The following is a 24,835-nucleotide window of genomic DNA, read 5'->3' as shown; positions in this document are numbered from 1 at the left end:
ACTTTACGTCTCTTGTGTTATGAGGCCGTGTCTGTGGTAAAGGAGTACAATATAAATGTAGATATACATTATAAATATACAGTATAAATTTGGCATTTTGACACATAATTTAGCCTCCAAGAAAAACAACAAATTGTCCAAGACTTAAAATGCAGACTGCAATCACAGCAGGATACGTAACAATCGGCCCTTTGAGGGCCACCATAATGCAGATGTGGCCCTTGGTGAACATGAGTTTGACACCCCTGGTCTAAAGTAAGAGTTAAAAACGAGGTTTTCATATGTGGCAAAATGTTTTGCAGAACACTTGACTCCATATTGTATATTTGGGTCCCATTGGGTCTTGATTATTTGTGACATGTGACAGGCCAAAATGGTTTTGACAAGTTTTGGTTTTTCACAATTATTAAAAGGTTTACATACATTTGGCCAAATTACTTTTGAGGTAAAAGACACAGGTTGTTGGTTGTATAGTTTGGGTTGAAGCAGTACTCTCCTCCCAGCATTAAAACTGAAGCATTTTAAAATTCCTGCATTTTGCTGCATCCAATACACTCTCACACACACACACACACACACACACACACACACACACACACACACACACACACACACACACACACCATGTTAGACTCATTACAGTGCTGAGAATGGTCCCTCAATGGTCGGGAAGGGGGAGGGTATACAGAGTTTAGACACTCAGTAATTGTATACACACAAAGTTCATGTGTACGGTACGTGCTGAAAGATCTGAAACATTTACATGTGACATTAGCCAAAAATAGACCAATTTGGGAAGGAGCAAATACCAAACACAACACCGTGTCCAGACACACCACAGTGGACGTACCAATTTACATAAAGTACAGAACTGCTGACCTTTTTTCCACCACACTACAGCATTCATGTTCTGTGCTTTTCAGTTTTTTGTAGTTTTAACATTTCTAAGAGATCAGTTTTTAATTATTTTTGGAAAACAATAGACAGAGTAAATAAGCAGTTTGTGTCCCACCTTTCCTCTCTTCTGTTATGTGGGACATTAGCAGTAGGTGCAACAGCAGAACTATTGTGTTTTTTCCACAAGAATTTGTTTATACTTTTGAAACTTTTTTCCTGTGATTTTTTTTGTTTTAAATGAACGCTTGTTTACTTTGGCTGGAGTTGTGAGAGGTGGGGAGTACGAACACAAGAAGGAATGCTGAGGAATTCATGTCTGTATGGGTGGTCAAAGTTCTTAAAAGCCTCTGGATCTTCTCAGCTGTGTAAACCAGTGCTTTTATTTAATGTGTGTTTTGTTATCATAGTTATTTCATTACTCATTAAAATGACAAACACTGCTTTCTTTAGCATCTGGTCTAAAAAAAGCTGTTGCACAGCTGTAGCACCTGTAAGTGAGCAAATCTGCAAATACACCGAGGTGTGATTACGAACGAAATAAAAAAGACCTCTGGTTTACAGGGATTAAATTGCAAAACAGTTGGGACATGAGAACACCACCACAAATTGGATATTTAACTGAGAAGCTCATTGATTTGTGTAGATTTGTGCTAATTCCTAGTTTGATGCCTGCAATATAATAACTTTTTTGGGTTCTGTGACTAAATAGATTGTGAAATTATTACACATGCTAGTCTTGGAACCTCCAGTTTTGAAAGTATAAAAGTATCAGGCAGAGATGGGGACTCAAGTCTGCGACTTGGACTCGTTTCAAATGACTCGGACTCAAAAAAATGACTTTTGGACAACAAAAGTTAGCAACATTAATTATGTGTGACAAATTTATATATGTATATATATATATATATATATATATATATATATATGTATGTATGTATGTATGTGTGTGTGTGTGTGTGTGTGTGTGTGTGTGTGTGTGTGTGTGTGTGTGTGTGTGTGTGTGTGTGTGTGTGTGTGTGTGTGTGTGTGTATATGAATATGTATGATATATATATATATATATATATATATATATATATATAGTATCCTTTTATTATTTCTCTTAAAAAATAAAATACTGTATTTGTGCTTATATTTTATTAATCTAAATAATTAATGCCCTTTTATTTTTGAGGTAGGTACAAACTATGCAAAACAATGCTGCACATTTCCCTTTTTGTGTACAAAAAAAAACAAATGAACTTTTAAAGCAAATCCCACATTAAAAAAATAAATAAATAATACAAATAAAGTATCCTCACATAAATACATTTGGCTGGAAATTCAGAACCTGGCAACCTTGTAGTGTCGTCAACCAGGCGAGGTGAATAGCGCCAGTGCCTTCTGCTGTTTAAAGTGAATATCGATTCATTATACATGTAAACTGATAAATCTGATTTTTAACTGTCTTGTGGTGCATCGTTACATCCCTAGTATCAGGTGATGCTATGTTGTACCAGGAACAGGATGCTATGATGTACCAGGAACATGCCCAAATTAAAGCTGCTCGCTGCCGCTGCCTAAGAAGAGAGAATTCTAGTAAGACATTTTGTTATGAGGCAGATTATTTAGACGCACGACTTGGACACTGATTACATCATTAACTTTCCCTGCAGTTTCAGCTTACTAAGCTAAAACAATTAGCCTCTGGCTACTCAAACCAATAGGCTGAGGTAGTGCTGGGCGATTTTCATGATTAATTCGGTTATTTCGAATGAACGTTTTCACATGATGTTAGATTGTGACAATTGCGATTGTTTACATAAAATACCAACATGTCACGAGGCAGAAACTGTCCAGATGCTCGTGGAAACCAAAGGGCTCAGACAACAAGGGTTATACACGGTAACGACTAGATTCAGAAATAAGGCAAACACGATCGTCAATACTACACAACGAGACGGACAAACAGAAGTGTTTAAATAATTCATGGAATTAAACACAGCTGAACTGAATCAAAACGCCGGTGACAGACCGATCCGGATCAGGACTGATGTGATAGTCATGTGAGAGTCTGTGAGCGCATGGGAATTGTAGTTCATATTGTTAGAAGCAGAATGTGCCACCTCTGTCTACCCTCCAGTCACAAGAGGACAAAATCAAAGCTGAGCTGAGTGCTTACTTGATGTCCTCTAGTGTAGATACTGATACAGACTCACTTCATTGGTGGAAACAGTAAACAGGCTCGTGTTCCTTTTAAGAAACCTGTAAAGAACTTTTTGTGGTTGTGCACGTTTCTTAATGTAAGGAGGTTTTGCTGCACATTATTTAGAGTTGTTTGTGAGCTATTCTTAAAAAGGATACAGCTAATGAAGATTTCCATTTTGTTTAAATTATTGTTAATTATTGTTATATCATTATTGTTATAAATTTTGAGTCCCTTGAAAGGATAATTATAGGTGGTGCTCTTACTATTTTTGCACTTTTGCAGTCTTTTAAATTAAAATACAAAAAAAAGAAATTTGAGTCTTTTTTCAATGGCATTATACAAGAACAAACAAAAAAAATCGGAATCGACAATCAGTAATAAATTTTTTTTTTTGCAATATCGCCCAGCCCTAGGATGAGGTGACACAACCTGCTAGCATGCCAGCTAACATCCCCCTCTGTGTACTGACTGGTTTAATTGTCACTCACAAGCTTACATTTGCAAATAAATTCCACTTGTGCACCTTTATACAAATGAAAAATCAATGAGAATTTATTTACATTTGAAAATAACTTGATTCGTTGCTTCACATCCATCCGCCATATTAGAATTTTTTGGTGAGAAAAGTTGTGCCGCACTGAATGCTGGGATTGCAGCATTTTAAGACATTTAAGAATTTAGACAGCCTTCTTCTCGGGAGCATGTAGGGTGATGTAAAATGCCGTCTATGTGGAGAGCTTACTATCTTTTTAGACAGACCCTTTACTCTCATTTCAACTACTGTATATACAAGTAACAGTGTAGGATGTGTTTGTGTAGCAGAATGGGACAGTAGTAGCCTAGTGGGTAGAGCTTTGGCTATCAATCAGAAGGCTTGGAATCCTGGCTCTGCCACGCGGCTACTGTTGGCTCCAGAGTCACTGTACAGTGGCTGACCCGGCGCGCTGGCCTTAGCATCCAAACAAGTTAGAATGTAAAAAAAGTAATTGTACTGTAAACAAGTATATGTATGTAGGACTAATAAATAATAATACTTGTATCGACGAGGCATAACATTATGACTGGGTGAAGTGAATAACACTGATTATCTCTATCACTGCACCTGTTAGTGGGTGGGGTATATTAGGCAGCAAGTGAACATTTTATCCTCAAAGTTGATGTTAGAAGCAGGAAAAATGAGCGAGCGTAAGGATTTGAGCGAGTTTGACAAGGACTGAATTGTGATGGCTAGGCGACTGGGTCGGAGCATCTCCAAAACTGTAGCTCTTTTGGGGTGTTCCCAGTGTGCAGTGGTCAGTATCTATTAAAAGTGGTCCAAGGAGGAAGGAACAGTGGTAAACCGGCGACAGGGTCATGGGTGGCCAAGGCTCATTGATGCACGTGGGGGAGTGAAGGCTGGTCCATGTGGTCCGATCCAACAGACGAGCTACTGTAACTCAAATTGGTGAAGTTGTTAATGCTGGTTCGGATAGAAAGGTGTCAGAATACACAGTGCATCACAGTTTGTTGTGTATGGGGCAGCACAAGAGGGACCAACACAATTATTAGGAAGGTGGTCATAATGTTATGCCTTATTGGTGTATAATACCTGTATAGCGCTTCTGCCCTACATCATTACTATGTTGAGGGGGCATTAAAAAGAACCTCTTTAAGGTTGTGCTGTTTCCGTCTGTGCCGTATTGGGAGGAATTAGTTGTGTTTTGGTTAAAGCAAGCTAAGGTTATTAAGTTTGCTTTTATTTTTTATTAAATGGTGTGAAAGTGGTAGAACTCCTATTAGTTTGTTGTATGATCGCTTTGTGCATTCATGAGTTTCATTCATAGCAGAAACGGGGTGTGTTTAACTGGGGAAGGGTGAGTAAGGGAACAGAGGAAATGGTTGTTCCCGAGTCACCTTTTCAGAGGCTCAGTCTTTGCATCCATGCTTGCCCAACCCCTGTAATGTATTTTATTTTTTTTGCTGGTTTTGACTACGTGGACATTTGTTCATCAGCTCAGCCTAACGTAGTACTCACACCACTGGACCACTGGAGGATTTAAACCTGCCCCTGCCCCCCCACCTCCTTTTACAAACAGAGTTCCCTGACTGATGTACAACTTTGTCCCCAGTTAGGAATATTTAGAGTTGTTTCTTTAATAGACATCACAATCTTCAACAGGCAAAAAGCCTTATGAAAATCTAACTGCTAATCCCAAAGTTGAGGTACAGTATAATGAAGTTAATGTTAGTGCTGTATGCCAGCCACTGAAGTTCCTCCACACCACATCTTATCAAACTTAACAAACCAGGTCTTCATGGACCTCGCTTTGTGCAGAAGGCCACAATCATGTTAGAACAGAAATGTGGCCTTCTCAAGCAGTAACCACATGGTTAGTAGCATACATTTATTTTATAAAATTTATTTTTTTACATCTGTTAGCAATGTGTGTGGCTGAAACATCTAAACTCATTAAATATGAAAGGTGTCCATCCTTTTGGTTATAGTGTATATTGATTTTATAAGCTATGTTAATTGATTAAATACGATTAAATGATACAAATGTTGATATACAACTGCTTAGTAACCAGTGCTTAAAGTACTTGAGGTGTTTAAAAAGGTTTCAAGATGACATTTAAGCTCATAAGTCATCCACTACCATGGTCATTTTAGGAGTGCCCCAAGGTTCTGTCACTGAACCCATTTCATTTATTATATATATATATATACAGTATATAACTTTTGCCTGTTGGGTCCAAAGCACCGGTCTTTAAATGTTTAGGTCTTTCTGTGAACGTGGTTGGTTGACATATCTGTCAATCCTGTTAAAAAACATTGACAGTGGATTACTTATGAGCTTAAAAGCCATCTTGAAAACCTTTTTAACACTTAAACTACTTTAAGCACTGTTTACTAAGCAGTTGTATATCAACATTTGCTTTATTTAATAATATTTAATAATGTCACTTAGGAGTGCCCCAAGGTTCTGTCACTGACTGAACCCATTTCACTTATACTAGATATCTCTCTGATAGGTCAGATCATTCACAATCATGGACTTAGATAAAAATAACTTACAACTTAATCCTGAAAAAAATATATACAGTATATAACTTTTGCCTGTTGGGCCCAACGCACTGGTCGTTAACTTTTTAGGTCTTTCTGTGAACGTGGTTGGTTGACGTACCTGATGATCCTGTTAAAAACCTTGCCATTATTAAATACGATTAAATAATGCAAATGTTAAAATACAACTGCTTAGTAAACAGTGCTTTAAATAGTTAAAGTGTTTGAAACCTTTTAAAATGGTTTTTAACCTGTCTGTCATTCAGCTGATCTTTATCAGTGTTGTTAGTCAAGCTGTTTACCGCAATTTCAGTCGCCACAGTTCCAAAAAAGAACAATCATGTGTTTCCTCCTTCTGTCCAGGACTGAACGCAGTTATGTGGAGCGGTACTGGAAGGAAGTACGAGTGGGGGATTTCATCCGGTTACGCTGCAACGAGATCGTACCCGCCGACGTGCTTCTGCTGAGCTCCAGCGACCCGGACCGCCTGTGTCACATAGAGACGGCCACGCTGGACGGAGAGACCAACCTCAAACAGAGACAAGTGGTGCGCAGCTTTGTCGACCTGGTGAGAATACAAACACACGAGACTTAGCGCATCAGTCTGGCAGCACTGTGAAACGTTTCCATTCAGACATGTTTCTGAAATACAGGCGACATTATGCAACTGGCCTCGGTAACTGGGGGTTTAAATGGGACGTGTTGATGCGCTGGTGTTGGTTTGTTCAGAGTGGGTTCAGCTGGGTTGTATTTACTCAATTAAGTACATTAACTGGTTCCAGACTTGGCACTGATATGTGACTTCACCTTCATTTCCTCCCGTTTTAAAGCTACAGCCGTCTGTCTGTTAGATGTTTTCAACCCAGCTGTCCAAGCCAAATCAGCAATAACTGAGCCTGAAAATGCAAATCATGGCTCCATTAAACAGGTCACGAACTTTACTGAACCGAATCTGTTGGACCTCTGTGTTACATAAGAGTTATAATGCTCAGAGTCTTAATAAACTTAATAAAGAAGTCGTATGATTTATTCTGTCTGCTGTTTTGGCTTTCTCATCACATAATCTGATTTGCAGCAGTGCTTAGTATTAAATCTGACCCTTTTCTTTTACAGGACACCGAGTTCGACCCTATGAAGTACAACAGCATCATCGAGTGTGAGAAGCCCAACAATGACCTGAACCGATTTCGTGGCTACATGTAAGTACCAGTGTTTATTATAATTGTTTTTTTTTTTTTTACTTTTTTTTTTTTTTTTTTTTTAACATTTGGTTTGATTCTGATTGGACTCACGCTAAGACTAATGACACCTGAAGACACCAATCATAGGGAAGGAATACATATGTTCCAGGGCAACTCCTATTCACTTTTTGATGTGCGCTGCTCCGTGCGGCTGCCAGTCACAGTCTCTCAGTGTTTCTGTGTCTTTTTTATGTCTGTTTTAGTGGTTATTTTGTGTCTTTCCCCCGAATCTTTGTCATGTTTATGGACATTTTCATGCAGCTTTTTGAAGTTAAGGTTTAATTACAAATGCTGCTGTTTTTGCTCATGTCTTGTCTTTTGCCTATGCCCTGTTATGTCTAATTGTGTTGAATAATGTCTGTCTTCCCTTGTGTAATTTGTAAAGTACTGTGACACTGCAATAAAGTGTTATCTTTATCTTCTCTCTTCTCTCTTATGAATATGGGTTCATTTCAAGGGGCATAATTGGCAGTGCCTGCAGCAGACACTAATTGGCCACCGTGTCTGCTAGGGCGGGACGACCGGACTAGGTGGGTGGGGTCTTCAAACATCTGATTAGCAGATAGAGGCGCTTATGAACTTTCGGCTTTACTGCACATTATTCTTCTTTCTCTATGGGTCTGTCTAAAAACCTACTAAGCTGCCTTGCTGCCCACGACTGATCTAGGCAGCAGCCCAAGTAGACATGGAACTTTAGATATTTAGACGCACTACTTGTGATTACGTCAGTGATTACGTCATCTGGTTGTCCCTGTCTACCGCCGCAGTGTTAGCCTACTGTTAGCAGGACATTCAAACCAATGGACTGAGGCAACATAACATCTTTCGGTGTACTGACAACTGTTACACTGTCACTGACAAACACATTGCAAGTAAATTGCACTTGAACATTTATAAAAATTAAAAATGACCGCTTCCTCATTATTTGGTCAGAACATGGCTCAGAGTAAGGCATCTCTGTTGGCAGTATTTTAAGGCATCTAAGAATTAAGATGGTGTTTTTCTCTGGAGCACATGGGATGACATGTAATACTGTCTGTCTGTAATGTAGAAAGCTTACTAGGTTTTCAAACAGACCCCATGACATAGTTTTGTGTTCTTTTCTCTAGTATTTTCTTTGTAGAGCATCCTTGGGAATGTGAAGGGTGCCATTTAAATTATTATTATTATTATTATTATTATACAGCTTTTGTGCTAAGACTTGGACTAAATGGTTTTCGGACAGAAACAGTGACAGTATCAAGGTGCAGTTGTCCTAATAACAGCTAGTCTTGAAAACTAAAACCCTGCTAAAGCCCAGCTGGATGACCACAACATTAGGATCTTGGTTATAATCCTGTAATGGACGTACCTCTTGTCGTCTTTGTACACAGTAATACACCAGATGATCTGTGCTGGTGGTAGAGGGCATGTCCACGTGTCAGAGGACAGGCTAAGTCCCGGAATTATTCGAACATTTATTTTACCTCGTGATGGAGACAGATGCTGCTGGTACACTGCCAGCGCTTTGTTACCCAGTTACTTCAAAGTGCCTCTGGCTGCCAGGAACAGAAGTAAAGCTCTGGTGGCTGTCGGTATGATGCTTTATCGCATTAAGGGAGCGTGTACGCAGTGTAGTCTGTAGGCACAGTCATTTCTTTTGTCCCCCCGGTAGCGATCTGTTTTCTGATTGGGTTAATCTACGTACGACTCTCATCACTTGACCCGGAGGTGCGCTGGTTGACAGCTTATGTGAGCTTAGCTTGGTGATACAAGCTACTCCTGGGGAAAACTAGCACTGATAAAGACACAGTGAACATAGTAGAGGCTAATGCATGTAAATCGAATGTAGTCATTTGTTTCTGTGATTAGAGCTCATGGTAATGCATTGTGCTTGTTTACCGTGCACTCCATTTGCATTTACTACATCACAAAGCTTTTCCATCCTCGTTCTTCGTATCATGATAAACACAGGAACGTACCGCTGTATCACACATTTATTTATTTATTGCAAAATAATATGTATACCCCTTTAAATATGAAATTCAGATGTTTAACTACACTCAGTGTCTATAAAATACAATATATGCTGTTAACCTGGTGCACAGATGTGCTGGAACTGGAAACGGCCCTCGATAACAGTTTCCAATATAAGCTCCTTAAAACTTTAAAGAATTGGGTGTGGAGAAATTCCACTGGCCTGCATAGAGCCCTGACCTTAACCCGGTGAAGTCACGTGCCAGAAACTGATTCCCACAAAAGGCGCTGTTGTGTACAGAGAATCATGCACTGACCTCCACTATTTACCATCACTGTGCAGGAGCATTCGACCAACCAGCAGAGTAACGACAAACCCCTCCAAAAAATCACCTAGCCATTCCTGCCTGTGTAGGTGCCTGGCTAGTCCATAGCATAGCCGAGGTTTGATCTTGGTCTGATCTGGCTTTCTGATGTGTTGATCTATTAATCCTGTCCTTGTGAAGACACAAATCTCAGCCAGTAACAGTATGTGTAAACAGCCACCTTCAGCACTAAGGGCACCTTATTAACTTTATCAACTTTTGTTTTGTTAATGTTTTAAATCTAAAAGTGTTACGTCCTTTAGCTTTGAGTCGACCAGTGTTAATGAAGGTGTAAACTGTTGCAGAATCCATCGTAATGGACGAAGAGATGGACTGTACAAAGATAACCTACTGCTTCGAGGATGCACCGTTCGAAATACAGAGGAGGCGGTGGGCATCGTCATCTACGCAGGTACCAAAAGACTTCTTAATCACAGTACTAATCTGTTACTAAAACCAGCATGAGGAAGAATTGTAGGTATATGTATATGCACTTATATATAACGGTATCATTGTCAGGCTTTTATTGTTTGTGGGTTTGTACCCTCTAGAGCAAGGGTTTTCAACCTTTTTGGACATGCGCCCCCCTCCGTGTGCCGACCTTGAACTTGCGCCCCAACCCACCCCCATCAACCATCGCACAGATGAGCAGCTAAAATAACATAATTAACGTTGTGCACATCATACATACGATGCAATTTTGCTGAGTGAAAATATTACTTCAAAAAGATCATACAGCCCGATCCCATCTGAGCCGATTCTATGAGCACATTATATAAATTTGTGGTTCACTTTCGTAAATCATAAGCAGTTCTTGCTTTTGATGAAGATGAGAGCAGAAAACGTTACTTTACAGAGGCAAGCAGAGGCAAAAGTACATCACTTGCTAAGTTTGTTAGTTTAGGATAATCTGAACTACAGAAAACTTTTAGCTCCACAGGCAGAACGAGTCTGACTTGGCTACCACTCTGTGGTAATAGCCTGAGCTTTTTTAGGTAAGCAAGTCACACAAAATGTTCCAGTAGCTGGAACAGAGCATCTCCCACCATACACCTCTCTTAAAGACACACACGTCATATAACAGTAGTCATTGTGTTTGTCACTGATTTATCTTCACCGTTAGCCCTATTGGTAAGGTTTTTTTCCCAGACTGAACTGGATAACATTAAACGTGCGTGTGTGCGTTTTCATCAAGACTAATCAAATATGTCTCCTGTATGTGAAAAATGAATTGCTTCAGTTTTAGTAAAAAATAAAGTAAAAAAAATCTCGTAATGCCACGCCCTCTGGACAGGCACTCTGGGGGGCGCCCCACAGGTTGAAGACCCCTGCTCTAGAGAACAGTTTTTATATTAATGTATGTAACTAAGTGGTTTCTTATGTTTCTCACTTTGTTTCTCAGGGCACGAGACTAAAGCCATGCTAAACAACAACGGGCCACGCTACAAGCGCAGCAAACTTGAGCGGCAGATGAACGTGGACGTCTTCTGGTGTGTCATCATCCTGCTGGTCATGTGTTTGTTCTCAGCTATTGGTATGTGCATTCATGGACTTTTGTTTTCACAGTTCTGTCCCGCAGGGTTGTAATAGTGAGCCAGACCTGTAACCTATGTAGTAGATATTTGCTTTTTTTGTGCTTTTTCAAAAAGGAAGTCATCTACAGTTTCAGTTTTATAGAGCATGTTTCTGTTTTACCAATGAAAGTATTTTTTTTATTATTATTGATATTATTATTATTATTATTATTATTATTGTTGTTGATATTATTATTATTATCATTGATATTATTATTATTATCATTGATATTATTATTATTATTATTATTGATATTTTTATTATTATTATTATTGTTGTTGATATTATTATTTTTATTATTATTGTTGTTGTTGATATTATTATTATTATTATTATCATTGATATTATTATTATTATTATTATTATTTTATTATTATTATTATTATTGATAATATTATTATTATTATTATTGATATTATTATTATTATTATTATTATTGATAATATTATTATTATTGATATTATTATTATTATTATTATTATTGATATTATTATTATTATTATTATTATTGATTTATTATTATTGTTATTATTGATATTATTATTATTATTATTATTATTGATATTATTATTATTATTATTATTATTGATTTATTATTATTATTATTATTGATAATATTATTATTGATATTATTTGGAAAGGTGAGTGAATTGGTGAGCTTGTGTTTCTCTAACACTTTTTACCCAGTTCACCAGTGGGAAAGATTTTGGACCCACTACTTAAGACAAAACAATAACTGGCAGTTAAAACTAAAATTAAAAGCAAATTAGTGTGCATGTGCTTTTTAAAAAAATATAAAAGTGAATTGGTAAAATTGGATTTTCTTTGCTTCTAAATATCTAAATATGATTGTGTCATTTAAAACACAAGTTTATGTTTGATTTTACACCACAAAGGGATTTAACAATTACCAGCATATTGAAAAATCCCTTTATAATATCCTTTAGGATATTGGAACATGTACGTGAACATTTGTGCCTGTTCATTAGAAGATAATCAAACAAACAAATAACTTGATGTCATTACCCGTGTCTGTGTATCCACCTTCGGCCAGCCAGCAAAGTCTGCAATTGCAACAGTAATGAGGAATCCATTTAGCCACCCACCCTTAGATGTAGCCAATGTCTGCAGGTGCCTGGCTGGCTGATAGTAAAGCTGAGATTTGAGCTTGAGATCTCAGCAGTGGTGGACTAGCACCATAAACTGCCTCGCCATCTGAATCATTTCCAGTTCCCGACTGTAAATCTGCTGCCTCCTGCACCCCCCCCGATCTAAACAAGGAGAGCTAGATCACCCCACACATTTTCTGACACAAAATGTGTCCAATCTGGGGCCACTTTTTGTCACCTGCCAGCGTTTGGTTTTCACACAAAGCCTTATCTCGTACAGATAGCCGCACTAAGCTCCATGTGACCTCCGCCCCCCCATATCAGGAGGGCCACAGACCGGTCCCGAAGATCACGTACCACAGCGGGGGAAAAAACCCTGTCTGACTTCCTTCACTTAAATGCAGCCATGTGTTTTTGTGTACACCCGGCAAGGTCAGAGGCTCTGCCGAGATTGGGACGCTGTGCACCACCTGAGCCACCCTCCAACCTTTTCTAATATAATAACTAACCAAACCTGACCTTTAAGAAGATATAAAAGTCATGCAAATGTATCATTTAAAACACTACAGGCTGAAAAGACAGAGATATATCTTTTAGCATTGCTGTGAACATTGCGCTGCTTGTTGGCCTTGAACTGCGTGCGGTTTAATGGATGACAGTTATTCCGTTGCTTTTTTCAGGTCACGGTCTGTGGATGTTTCAGTACGGCGATAAGAGGCCTGTCTTTGATGTGCTGAGCCCGGAGGGAACAGATTTATCTCCTGTGGTTTCAGCTATATATCTTTTCCTCACCATGATCATAGTGTTTCAGGTGAGTAGTGATTATGGTGGAAGGCATGCACGTCAGGATGAATAAAACATGTCTGATGGGGTAACGTGTTTCAGAATGTTAATAAATCCATGACAGGCTGTCAGCCGTGCTGAAGCCCTGTACAGGCCTGATACATGTTACCTCCACACTCATATCTGACCTTGCTCTGTTATATAGAAGGCTGTGCTTACTTTTGTAGCGTGATTTACGAACACACTTCATGGCCAGTAGTTTTTAGGTAGGGATGGCAATGATTAACTGGTTAACCAATAACTGACAAAGCAGTCGTTGTTCCATATAGAATTGGTTGGTTGAACATGTAATTAAAATTCATTTCAAACAGCTAACGCTTCATTCTAGTTGAACGCACAGCTACAGTCAGTACAGAGACAGAGCGCTGAATTGAAACACACCCTGACCCACCCTCAGTGTCCATGCGGCAGCTCTGTACAGAGGTTTTTAATTCCAAAGCTGGTTTGTATCAGTATGGCACCAGTATGAATGTTAATATCTGCACATTCGAATCCGTTTGTACACTTGTTTATTTATGTATTTATTTTTAGATGATATTGATAGTTTGCATCATGCCCCAGTATAAATAATGACACTTTCAGGAAAAACTTTAAGATACCGACTGCACCTGAATTTGTGATTAGCTTGTTTAGTTAGCGCTCGTGATGTGTAAAATCTACATTTTGATGCAGAATTAGCTTACCTACTTATGTTGTGCTCATTTAAATTAAAATAAATTCAGCGCCCAGGTGGTGCAGCGGGATATTCCGCTAGCACACCAGCACCAAGATTCTGAACTGCTTGGTTCGAAACTCCGTGTTGCCACCAGCTGACTGGGTGTCATCTGGCGGGCGTAATTGGCAGTGCCTGCAGCAGATACTAATTGGCCACCATATCTGCAGGGTGGGGGCTGGACTATGTGTGGGTGGGTGGGTATTCATACGCTGTGTAAGGACCCTGATTGGCGGAAGAGACGCCTGTGCAGAATGCAGGGGCAAGAAGAGGAGGGCTGTGCACGTGTCAGAAGAGGCGTGTACAGTGATGTGCTCTCCTTGGATGCAATCGGGTATCCCTCAGCAGCGGAAGACAAATTGAGTGTGCTAAATCGGGAGGAAAATGGGGAGAAAATGCATATTAAAAATAAATAAATAAATTAGTTAATTAAAATAAATACAGTGATTATTTAATATTTTAACAGAACATAGCTTGTTCTGCAAAAAAAATGCATCCCTGGTTTCATGAATAAAGCTTGTATACAAACACTATGGCTGCTGTTGATGTTTTTGTCTTGTTTAAGAAGATTTTTCACTAGATTTTGGAACATGACTTCCAGCAGAACAGTAGTGCGGTTGTGCAAGGCGGTGACTAATGATGCCCGGCTATGTGGCACAGTTCCCTCGAATTTCACTGATGCTGTCACATTAAAATCTTCCTACTAGAGAGTACATGACAAATCATACAAACCAGCCTAGATTTATTTCTCCTCTATCAGATTTTACAGTTGGCATTATGTGGGTTAACAACCGTGGCAGATGTTCTTCTGACATCAATGGGCTTTATAAAACGCCAGCTGACATAATGCATAGTGCCATGACCTTCCTCAAAACACAGTTCTCTACTACATGAATAATCAGCTATAGTCCTGGATGCCCACTTCAGCTTTGGCAACCTAGATCCTTCTTTAGACTGGCAGATGCATTACTATGTGTCCTCAAATCTGAATGTCTTTGCACTGTTCCAGCGTCCAATGGCTTTGTGCTTTGCATCATTTCAGCCTATACCTGGCATTAAACACAGTAATCTTTGGCTTGTGTGTGGCTGCTCTACCATGAAAAAGCTCCCAATTTTTATTTCTTGTTCTGATATAGCCTTAAACTTTTTGTCGTCATTGTTTGTTGTTGTTTTTAGCACGACTGTGTTGTTAAAGATGTTTCCTCTCCCTGTAGGTCCTGATCCCCATCTCGCTGTTTGTCTCTATTGAGATAGTAAAGATCTGCCAGGTGTATTTTATCCACCAGGACATGGACCTGTACGATGAAGAAACAGACTCGCATCTGCAGTGCCGGGCTCTGAATATCACAGAGGATCTGGGCCAGATGCAGTACATCTTCTCAGATAAAACCGGCACGCTGACCGAGAACAAGATGGTGTTCCGCCGCTGCACCGTGGCAGGAGTGGAGTACTCCCATGATGCCAATGGTAAGGTTAACATCAATGGTACTCACCTGTTCAGTGTTTATTAATGTTTATATGCTAATTTGTTTCTTTAAAGCTTTAGAATGCAGCATTTGATCAGTTTTATCTTAGTCTGCAGTATTAAAACTTAAAATAGTATTAGGCGTTGCCACTGGTTGGGCGCACTTGGCAGTGCCTGCAGCAGATACTAATTTACCACCGTATCTGCAGGGTGGGGGCCGGACTATGTGTGGGGTGGGATCTTCATATGCTGTGTAGGGACCCTGATTGGTGGAAGAGACGTCTGTGCAGAATACAGGGACGAGAAGAGGAGGGCTGTGCACGTGTTGAAAGAGGCGTGTACAGCAATGTGCTCTTCTCAGATGCAATCGGGTAACCCTCAGCAGCAGAAGGCAAATTGAGTGTGCTAAATCGGGAGGAAAATGGGGAGAAAATGCATTAAAAAAACTGCTTAAATTCTTAGAAGCACTAGGACTTAAAAATGCCATAATAGATATGGAAACCAATTAAACGTACACCATCAGAGTTAAGCAAACACCCTAATTGTACACAAGTACACAAACAAATTGACCCCCTACTTTTACTTTTTAAAGAATTAACCCATTATTCAGCCATAATAAGGGGACAGTGGTAGCCTAGTGGGTAGAGCTTTGGGCTATCAACTGAAAGGTTGAGGGTTTGAATCCCAGCTCTGCTATGCAGCCACTGTTGCGCCCTTGATCAAGGTTCTTAACCCTTTCAGCTCCAGGGGCAATGGAGCTGGCTGACCCTGCGCTCTGACCCCAGCTTCCAAACAAGCTGAGATATGCGAGATATGCAAAAAGAATTTTGTTCTACTGTACATCTGTATATGTATATATGACAAAGGCATTTTGTTCATTCTATAACATATTGAAAGTTCTTGTTTAATACTGAACATTACTAAACTTACAGTGGGTACGGAAAGTATTCAGACCCCTTAAAATGTTTCACTCTTTGTTTCATTGCAGCCAATTGGTAAGATCAAAAAAGTTCTTTTTTTTGCTCATTAATGTACACTCTGCACCCCATCTTGACAGAAAAAAAACAGAAATGTAGATATTTTTGCTAATTTATTAAACAAGAAAAACTGAAATATCACATGGTCATAAGTATTCAGACCCTTTGCTCAGTATTGAGTAGAGGCACCCTTTTGAGCTAGTACAGCCATGAGTCTTCTTGGGAATGATGCAACTAGTTTTTCACACCTGGATTTGGGGATCCTCTGCCATTCTTCCTTGCAGATCCTCTCCAGTTCCCTCAGGTTGGATGGTGAACGTTGGTGACCAGCCATTTTCAAGTCTCTCCAGAGATGCTCAATTGGGTTTAGGTCAGGGCTCTGGCTGGGCCAGTCAAGAATGGTCACAGAGTTGTTCTGAAGCCACTGCTTTGTTATTTTAGCTGTGTGCTTAGGGTCATTGTCTTGTTGGAAGATGAACCTTCGGCCCAGTCTGAGGTCCAGAGCACTCTGGAAGAGGTTTTCCTCCAGGATACTTGGCCGCATTCATCTTTCCTTCACTTGCAACCAGTCGTCCTGTCCCTGCAGCTGAAAAACACCCCCATAGCATGATGCTGCCACCACCATGTTTCACTGTTGGGATTGTATTTGGCAGGTGATGAGCAGTGCCTGGTTTTCTCCACACATACCGCTTAGAATTAACACCAAAAAGTTCAATCTTCGTCTCATCAGACCATAGAATCTTCTTTCTCATAGTCTGGGAGTCCTTCATGTGTTTTTTTGCAAACTGTATGCGGGCTTTCAAATGTCTTGCACTGAGGAGAGGCTTCCGTCGGCACACTCTGCCATAAAGCCCCGACTGGTGGAGGGCTGCAGTGATAGTTGACTTTGTGGAACTTTCTCCCATCTCCCTACTGCATCTCTGGAGCTCAGCCACAGTGATCTTGGGGTTCTTCTTTACCTCTCTCACCAAGGCTCTTCTCCCACGATTGCTTAGTTTGGCTGGACGGCCAGGTCGAGGAAGAGTTGTGGTCGTCCCAAACTTCTTCCATTTAAGGATTATGGAGGCCACTGTGCTCTTAGGAACCTTGAGTGCTGCAGAAATTCTTTTGTAACCTTGGCCAGATCTGTGCCTTGCCACAATTCTGTCTCTGAGCTCCTTGGGCAGTTCCTTGGACCTCATGATTCTCATGTGCTTTGACATGCACTGTGAGCTGTGTGGTCTTATATAGACGGGTGTGTGCCTTTCCTAATCAAGTCCAATCAGTTTAATTAAACACAGCTGGACTCCAATGAAGGAGTAGAACCATCTCAAGGAGGATCAGAAGGAAATGGACAGCATGTGAGTTAAATATGAGTGTCACAGCAAAGGGTCTGAATACTTATGACCATGTGATATTTCAGTTTTTCTTGTTTAATAAATTAGCAAAAATATCTACATTTCTGTTTTTTTTCTGTCAAGATGGGGTGCAGAGTGTACATTAATGAGCAAAAAAAAGAACTTTTTTGATCTTACCAATTGGCTGCAATGAAACAAAGAGTGAAAAATTTTAAGGGGTCTGAATACTTTCCGTACCCACTGTATATACCATGGTATGAAACATTGTATAAACCAGCTCAGTAAAGTTTTTTTTTTTTTTTTTTTTTTTTAACCTTTTAAAAGCCTATGGTTTACATATGAATGCATTGCTTATTTTACTTTTAAATGCTGGTTTTGTAACTGTAGTGCTTTTGCTTGTTTTCTCGACCCCTGACCTGTTTTAACCCTGCAGCGAGGAGGTTGGCTATGATGTATCAGGAGGCGGATTCGGAGGAGGAGGAATGTGTATCTCACGGTGGAACTTTGCCACGGAGAGAGAGTTTCTGCAGCCAGCACAGTGGCAGAGTTGTACTGCGCTCACAGAGCACCAAATCACACCGCCGTACAGGAAGCCGGGCAGAGGCCAAACGAGCCAGCATACTGTCCAAACACACAGCCTTCAGCAGCCCTATGGTCAGAAAAACACACACACACACACACACACACACACACACACACACACACACACACACACACACACACACACACACACACACACACACACACTGGCCTATACTAAATTACACAAAGCAAGGTCCATAAAGACATGGATGAGCCAGTTTGGTGTGAAAGAACTTGACTGGCCTGCACCTCAACCCAACAGAACACCTTTGGGATGAATTAGAGCGGAGACTGTGAGCCAGGCCTTCTCGTCCAACATCAGTGTCTGACCTCACAAATGTGCTTCTGGAAGAATGTTCAAAAATTCCCATAAACACACTCCTAAGCCTTGTGTAAAGCCTTCCCAGAAGAGTTGAAGCTGTTATAGCTGCAAAGGGTGGGCCGACATCATATTAAACCCTATGGATTAAGAATGGGACATTACTCAAGTTCATATGTGTGTGAAGGCAGATGAGCGAATACTTTTGGCAATATAGTGTATGTGCAAAAATATTTTAGTTGCATTATTTGTGGAGAAAATAAACAACTTTGAGCACATGACAGCGCTATAACTGACCAGCTTTATGTTTATATAGTGCTAGTACAATATAAAATTCAAGTTCATAGCTAAAACGAAATGTTTTAGTCATAAACTTGTTGCACAATACCATTAATTACACAGATCAGCCAGAACAAACCACTGACAGGTGAAGTGATCAACGTTATCTTGTTACATTGACACATGTTAAGTGGTGAATAATGACACATGTTACAGGGTGGGATAAATTATCTAACAGTGAATTTGTTGGAAGCTAGAAAAACTTTAACCAAGGCCAAATTGTGATGACCAGACGACTGGGTCAGAACATCTCGAAAAACAGTTCTTAGTGTGTTCCTGGCAGTAATTAGTATCTAACAGAAGTCGTCCAAGAAAGGACAGTCGGTCAAGGCTCATCGATGCACATGGGGAGCGAAGGCTAAACCATCTGGTTCTTCCCACAGATTTGTACTGTAGCACAAACAGCTGGAAATTGTAATGCTGTCTATGATGTCAGAACACACAATTGCGTTATGCTTATGAGGTATGGTCTGCTGGATGGATGGATGGATAACTTTACTAATAACTGACTTACCCTATAGGATTAATAGAGTGATCTATCTATCTATGATGTAGACCGATCAGAGTATCCAAGCTGACCCGTCCACAGCCAATAGCACCTACCTGAGCATCAGAGCCAGACTATGCAGCAAGGGAGGCACTAAGCAACATTCTGCTGAGAACCTTCTGTCTTGGCATTCATGTGTGTTACTTTAATACATACTACCTACCAAAACACTGCTGCAGACCAAGTACATGCCTTTCATGACAACACCACACAGCCAACAACTCAGTAATGATGAGTTCGTCGAAGAATCCAAGATGTTTACCTGGCTTTCAGATTCCCCAGATTTAAATTCGATTGAGCATTTGTGTGACGTGCTGAATAAACAAGTTCTATTTAATAAGACCCCACTTTATCAGTTACAATGATTTAAATGATTCATTTTTATTATTATTATTATTTTTAAATATTTTCTTTATGCATGTTCTTCCCTTTTTCTCCCAACTTTTAGCGCGTCCAACTGCCCGAATGTGTCATGCTTACTCTCCACTAATGCTGGCTCTGATTTGAGGAGAACAATGCTAACCCACACCCCCTCCAACACGTGGGCAGCATCCATATGCATTTTATCACCTACACTAGACGAGATCAGCTGCGGATCAGCTCTGTGTACGGAGACACACACCCTGATCCGCACTCTTTCCCCACCTCTGTGCCGGCGCCATCAATCAGCCAGCAGAGGTCATAGTTGCATCAGTTATGAGAGAGTCCCTATCTGTCTTAATATCCCGCCCCTATATGAACAACAGACCAATCGGTGTTCATGTGGCCGCTCAGCTCAGCCGGCAGGCAAAGTTGAGACTCGATACGATGTATTCGAGATCCCAGCTCTGGTGTGCCAGCGTGTGTTTTTCTGCTGCGCCACCTGAGCGGCCCTTCATTTTCTTTTTAAATAAGTAGTTTAAAGTAACAAGTCAATGAGCATCTGAATGAAAAATGACTTCATAATATACACTGAAGTGCCAGAAAAACCTGTACAACTGTACGGGGGGGACTGTAGCAGCTGGTGGTGGCTTTATAATGGTATGGGCTTTGTTTAGCTGGTACCCCTGGTACGTCTACAAATGTCTCTGATAGGTGAACGCTATGTGTGCCTCCTTTCTGACGAGTTACACCCGTTCATGTCCTGCAATTATTTGGATGGGTTTGGGGTTTTGTCACCAGATTTTAACATTATCTAACACATCTGGGATGCCAGGCATCACGCTGTGGAACACAGAAATTCTACACCTTAGAATACAACAGAATTGTGGACCGTTTTGCATGAAGTGGGGTGTTCTTTGTCTACAGAATATTTCCGCAAGCTCCTAGAGTCCATGCCCCATCATATTTCTGCAGTCTTAAGCTCCCGTGGGGGACCTACTAGGTATTAGACTGGTGCACCACTTTTTCTGCCACTTCAGTGACATTTATGTGACCTTTATTTTTGTAATGTTTTCAGTTATTTAGATTGCTTCTGGGTTAAACTCTAATCCTTGGTATTGATGGTCATTTTAGGAAAAAAACATCACTCCAGATCCTCAGCTACTGGAAAAAGTAAATGAATGTAGCAGTCAGATGGACTACATGCGCTTCCACAGTCAGCTCTTAAGCCAGATACCTCCTGACCTGTGTGACGTCTTCGACTTCTTCATCGCTCTCACCATCTGCAACACGGTGGTCGTGTCCTCACCCAACCAACCACGGCAGAAGGTAAGCAGGTGATCACCATTAGCCAGATTAGAAATGTTAATACCATAGAGTAAAAGATATGGCAACCATATATTATGAGACATTGTCACAGAGTGCAGCTCAGCCAACCAGCAGGGACCGTTCAACCAGGGTTGATTCACTCTTGAAACAAGGGATTGATTCACTCTTGTTGTGCAGGCGAGGGTTAAAGGTCAAAGCTGCCCACCCCTGGGTCACCCCTACAATGGAACATTCCAGCGCAGGGGACAGCGACTAGACGGATAAGTTATGGGTCTGTCATCCCAAATAATGTAATAGGATGAGAAGACCTTGCTCATAGTCAAAATTCCAGTTTATTTAAAAATAGGCTTAAGGTTCAGGGCCTTGTTCGAGCAACTGACGTTCTTCCACTCCAAATGGTGAGCTTTGTTCATGCACAGAAGCACAATAATGATGGTAAATGTTGCCACAAAGTTAGAATCATATAAATAGGTTCAGTTATTTAGATATAAAGACAGAAAAAATGGCAAAAGAAAATTCTAAAGAAGTTTAACATTACCACTGTTATGATGACTGAAATGATGTTTTTGGAGAAATAAAAGGTAAATATCATAATTGGCATTTCATATTCAGAAATAAAACTTGTTTATATGAATAATTCATATAGAATCTGTAATATCTGGTCTTTACATGTGGTTTAATAATACAGAATAATACACCCAACACGTCCCCCAACCCAACACAACAGATAAAATAAAATTCAACCATTTGGTATTCGAATCAAACCATACATTGATGACCTAAAGCTAAGTTCAAATATAATAGCCCAGAACCCTAACAATAGCATACCTCCATGTGAAATCAGAAAACTCAACATCTTCGATATTGTAGACAAGAGGAAAGGAACTACACACCCAAACATATATCTTAACAATTTTAGAGAAAAATACCCCCACCACCTACCAATCTACACAGACGGATCCAAAACCACAGACCAGAAAACAGCAGCTGTATATACAAACAGATACACGGACAAAGAAAAGTTACCCCAACCCAGCTCCATCTACCGAACACCTGTAAGAATAAAACATATTCTGATGGAATGCCCCAAGTACACCAAGGAAAGAAAACAAGTGCACATGCCTGAAACCATAAAAGAAATTCTTACACAAGACAACACAAGAACAGTCTTAACCTACCCTGCAGCCATAAAAATAAAGATGAAAATATAAAATGGACCAAAATATAAAAACAGATACGTAATACCTATTGTTGGCATTAAATGACACAAATGTGTTAAACATGGCATTCAAATACAAACAAACAAACAAACAAACAAACAAACATGTGGTTTAATAAAAAATATGGGTGGAAATTTTCATTTTATCTCGTTTACATGGTTTAGCACAGTTTGGGGTCATTAATGTCTAGAATTAATTTATTATGAGAACTTTGTGTTTCTCTCTGGTTCTGATAGTTCAGCAGTGCTGTAAGCAGATGAAGGGAGTTTAGTACAGATAGGTCAGTCAGCGTGGTTCAAATGGACATCCAAAGATGAACATGTTTATAGAAGCAACCTCTCCCTTCACTGTCCTGTACCAAAACATGGGTGTGTTCTACACTGTTTATTTCTCTGTTTTTGAGATATAAAACACCAACCCATCAGAGAGAGTTTCATAACTCAGAGCATTCTTTACATATCTTTTTCATTTGTTTAATTAGAAATCTGGAGTGACCACTTCATCCTGGCCAGTTGGGAGTAGCCAGTCCACCAAGTACTACCACTAATCAGTGTTTTTAGTATTTGGTAAAATAAGATAGATGTACTTTATTTGTCATATTTACATATACACGTGTACAGTACAATGAAATTCTTTCTTCGCATATCCCAGCTTGTCTTTGAAAGCTGGGGTCAAAGCGCAGGGTCAGCCATCGTACGGCGCCCCTGGAGCAGACAGGGTTAAGGGCCTTGCTTAATGACCCAACAATGACTGCATAGCAGAGCCTGGATTTGAACCGCCAATCTTCAGGTTGATAGCCCAAAGCTCTACCCACTAGGCTACCACTGTCCCAATACAGCGTACGGTCAGGATCTAATCCATGTATACAGTAACTGAAGACTAGGGAACCTGGAAGCTTGGAACTTTTAGGCACCAGCACTACCTGTGCTATAACCATGTTTAAAAGTATGATCTCTTAAGCATTTTGATAAATGTGATTTAGTATTGAGTGATTACTTTATCAGAATAAAAAAAATTAATGTTTTTATTATTGTTATTAAATAAATAAAATAATAATAAAAAAAGTAAAGTCTTAAAACTTAAATCATTTTAAGGCTTTCATTTACAGAAGGATTTCATTTTAATTTGATCTTTCACTTGTGGATTAAATTATATTATATTATAATTATATTTGCTAATTTTGTTAAGTTTAAACCCTTAAACACAATCTGCACGTGCAGTCATCATACTATGACCCATTAGAAGAACAAGTTAATTCCTTTATTATTCATCTTCATAAACCATGCTGATCAAGTTTTAGAGGTCCCATGCCTATCCTACACCACTGTTGTAAAAACGTTTTGTTACTTTATTGGTCATATTGCTTATTAATGATCCAAAGATCAAATTATCTGGTTGATCGAGAGTAAATTGTCTGATTCATTTTTTTTTCTGCTCCACCCTGATCAGGGTTCAGCTTTTAAAAACACTGGGTGCAACCCTGGACACCCGCTGGTTTACTCACTCACACCTTGTAGCAGTGAATAGGAACCAGTCCAGCTTCTGCTTGCTTTTGTTCAGTGAACTTGTTCAAATTTAAAATGAGTTAAATTAACATTTCTAGTTTTCCATAAGTCTTGATCCCATTAATAATTGAATTAATTTAGTCCATACACAAATATTATTAACCTGATGATATACATTATCAAATGATAGAACACCTTCCCTCAACCTCCAAAACACTCTTACTAAAGACTTACAACCAAATATGGGACTCCGGGGATTTCCCAGAACAATGGAGAGAGGCAACTGTCATCCCATCTCCCAAACCAGGAAAAGATCACAGTGACCCAACTAACTATAGGCCAGTAGCACTAACTAGCTGCTTGTGCAAAACAATGGAAAGAATAGTTAACAATAGACTGGTTTGGCACCTTGAACACAACCACATTATAAACGAATCCCAGAGTGGGTTTCGCAAAGGGAGAAGCACTCTCGATAACCTAATCAAGATTGAATCCTTCATCCGAGATGCCTACTTTAGGAAAGAACATGCTGTGATAGTTTGCTTTGACATAGAAAAAGCATACGACACAACCTGGAGGCATGGCATTCTAGAGGACATGAAACAGGCTGGACTTAAAAGCAGACTACCAACTTTTATAGCGGCTTTTCTAGTAAAGAGAGTTTTTAGAGTAAGAGTCAACAATACACTATCAAAATATCATCCCCAGGAGATGGGGGTTCCACAGGGGAGCATACTGTCAGTCACCCTATTTAACCTCAAAATGAATGGAGTGGCCAAAGAGATCCCACAGGACACCCTCTGCAGCCTATATGTAGACGATCTATGTATTGGATATAGAGGAAGTTATATGCCTATTATTGAACGGCGACTTCAACGGAGTATAAATAAAATACAACACTGGGCAGAAACTAATGGCTTTAAACT

At 39.8% G+C, this 24,835-nt stretch overlaps 1 protein-coding gene across 1 annotated transcript in view; it reads left to right on the top strand.

The window, feature by feature from the left end:
- atp10a (ATPase phospholipid transporting 10A) overlaps window positions 1-24,835 on the top strand; it is a 98,817-nt gene that overhangs the window by 15,699 nt on the left and 58,283 nt on the right. Inside the window, exons 2-9 of the mRNA XM_062998152.1 lie at window positions 6,492-6,696; window positions 7,242-7,327; window positions 9,996-10,102; window positions 11,093-11,224; window positions 13,055-13,185; window positions 15,144-15,396; window positions 18,142-18,362; window positions 20,990-21,184. Coding sequence (XP_062854222.1) covers window positions 6,492-6,696; window positions 7,242-7,327; window positions 9,996-10,102; window positions 11,093-11,224; window positions 13,055-13,185; window positions 15,144-15,396; window positions 18,142-18,362; window positions 20,990-21,184 — 1,330 coding nt within the window. The remainder of the gene's footprint in view (window positions 1-6,491; window positions 6,697-7,241; window positions 7,328-9,995; window positions 10,103-11,092; window positions 11,225-13,054; window positions 13,186-15,143; window positions 15,397-18,141; window positions 18,363-20,989; window positions 21,185-24,835) is intronic.

Source organism: Trichomycterus rosablanca, chromosome 6, assembly GCF_030014385.1.
Source record: "Trichomycterus rosablanca isolate fTriRos1 chromosome 6, fTriRos1.hap1, whole genome shotgun sequence".
NCBI classification, from domain to species: Eukaryota; Metazoa; Chordata; class Actinopteri; order Siluriformes; family Trichomycteridae; genus Trichomycterus; species Trichomycterus rosablanca.
The sequence above is the reverse complement of the archived record's forward strand: the minus strand, read 5'-3'. Positions and strand labels throughout refer to the sequence as shown.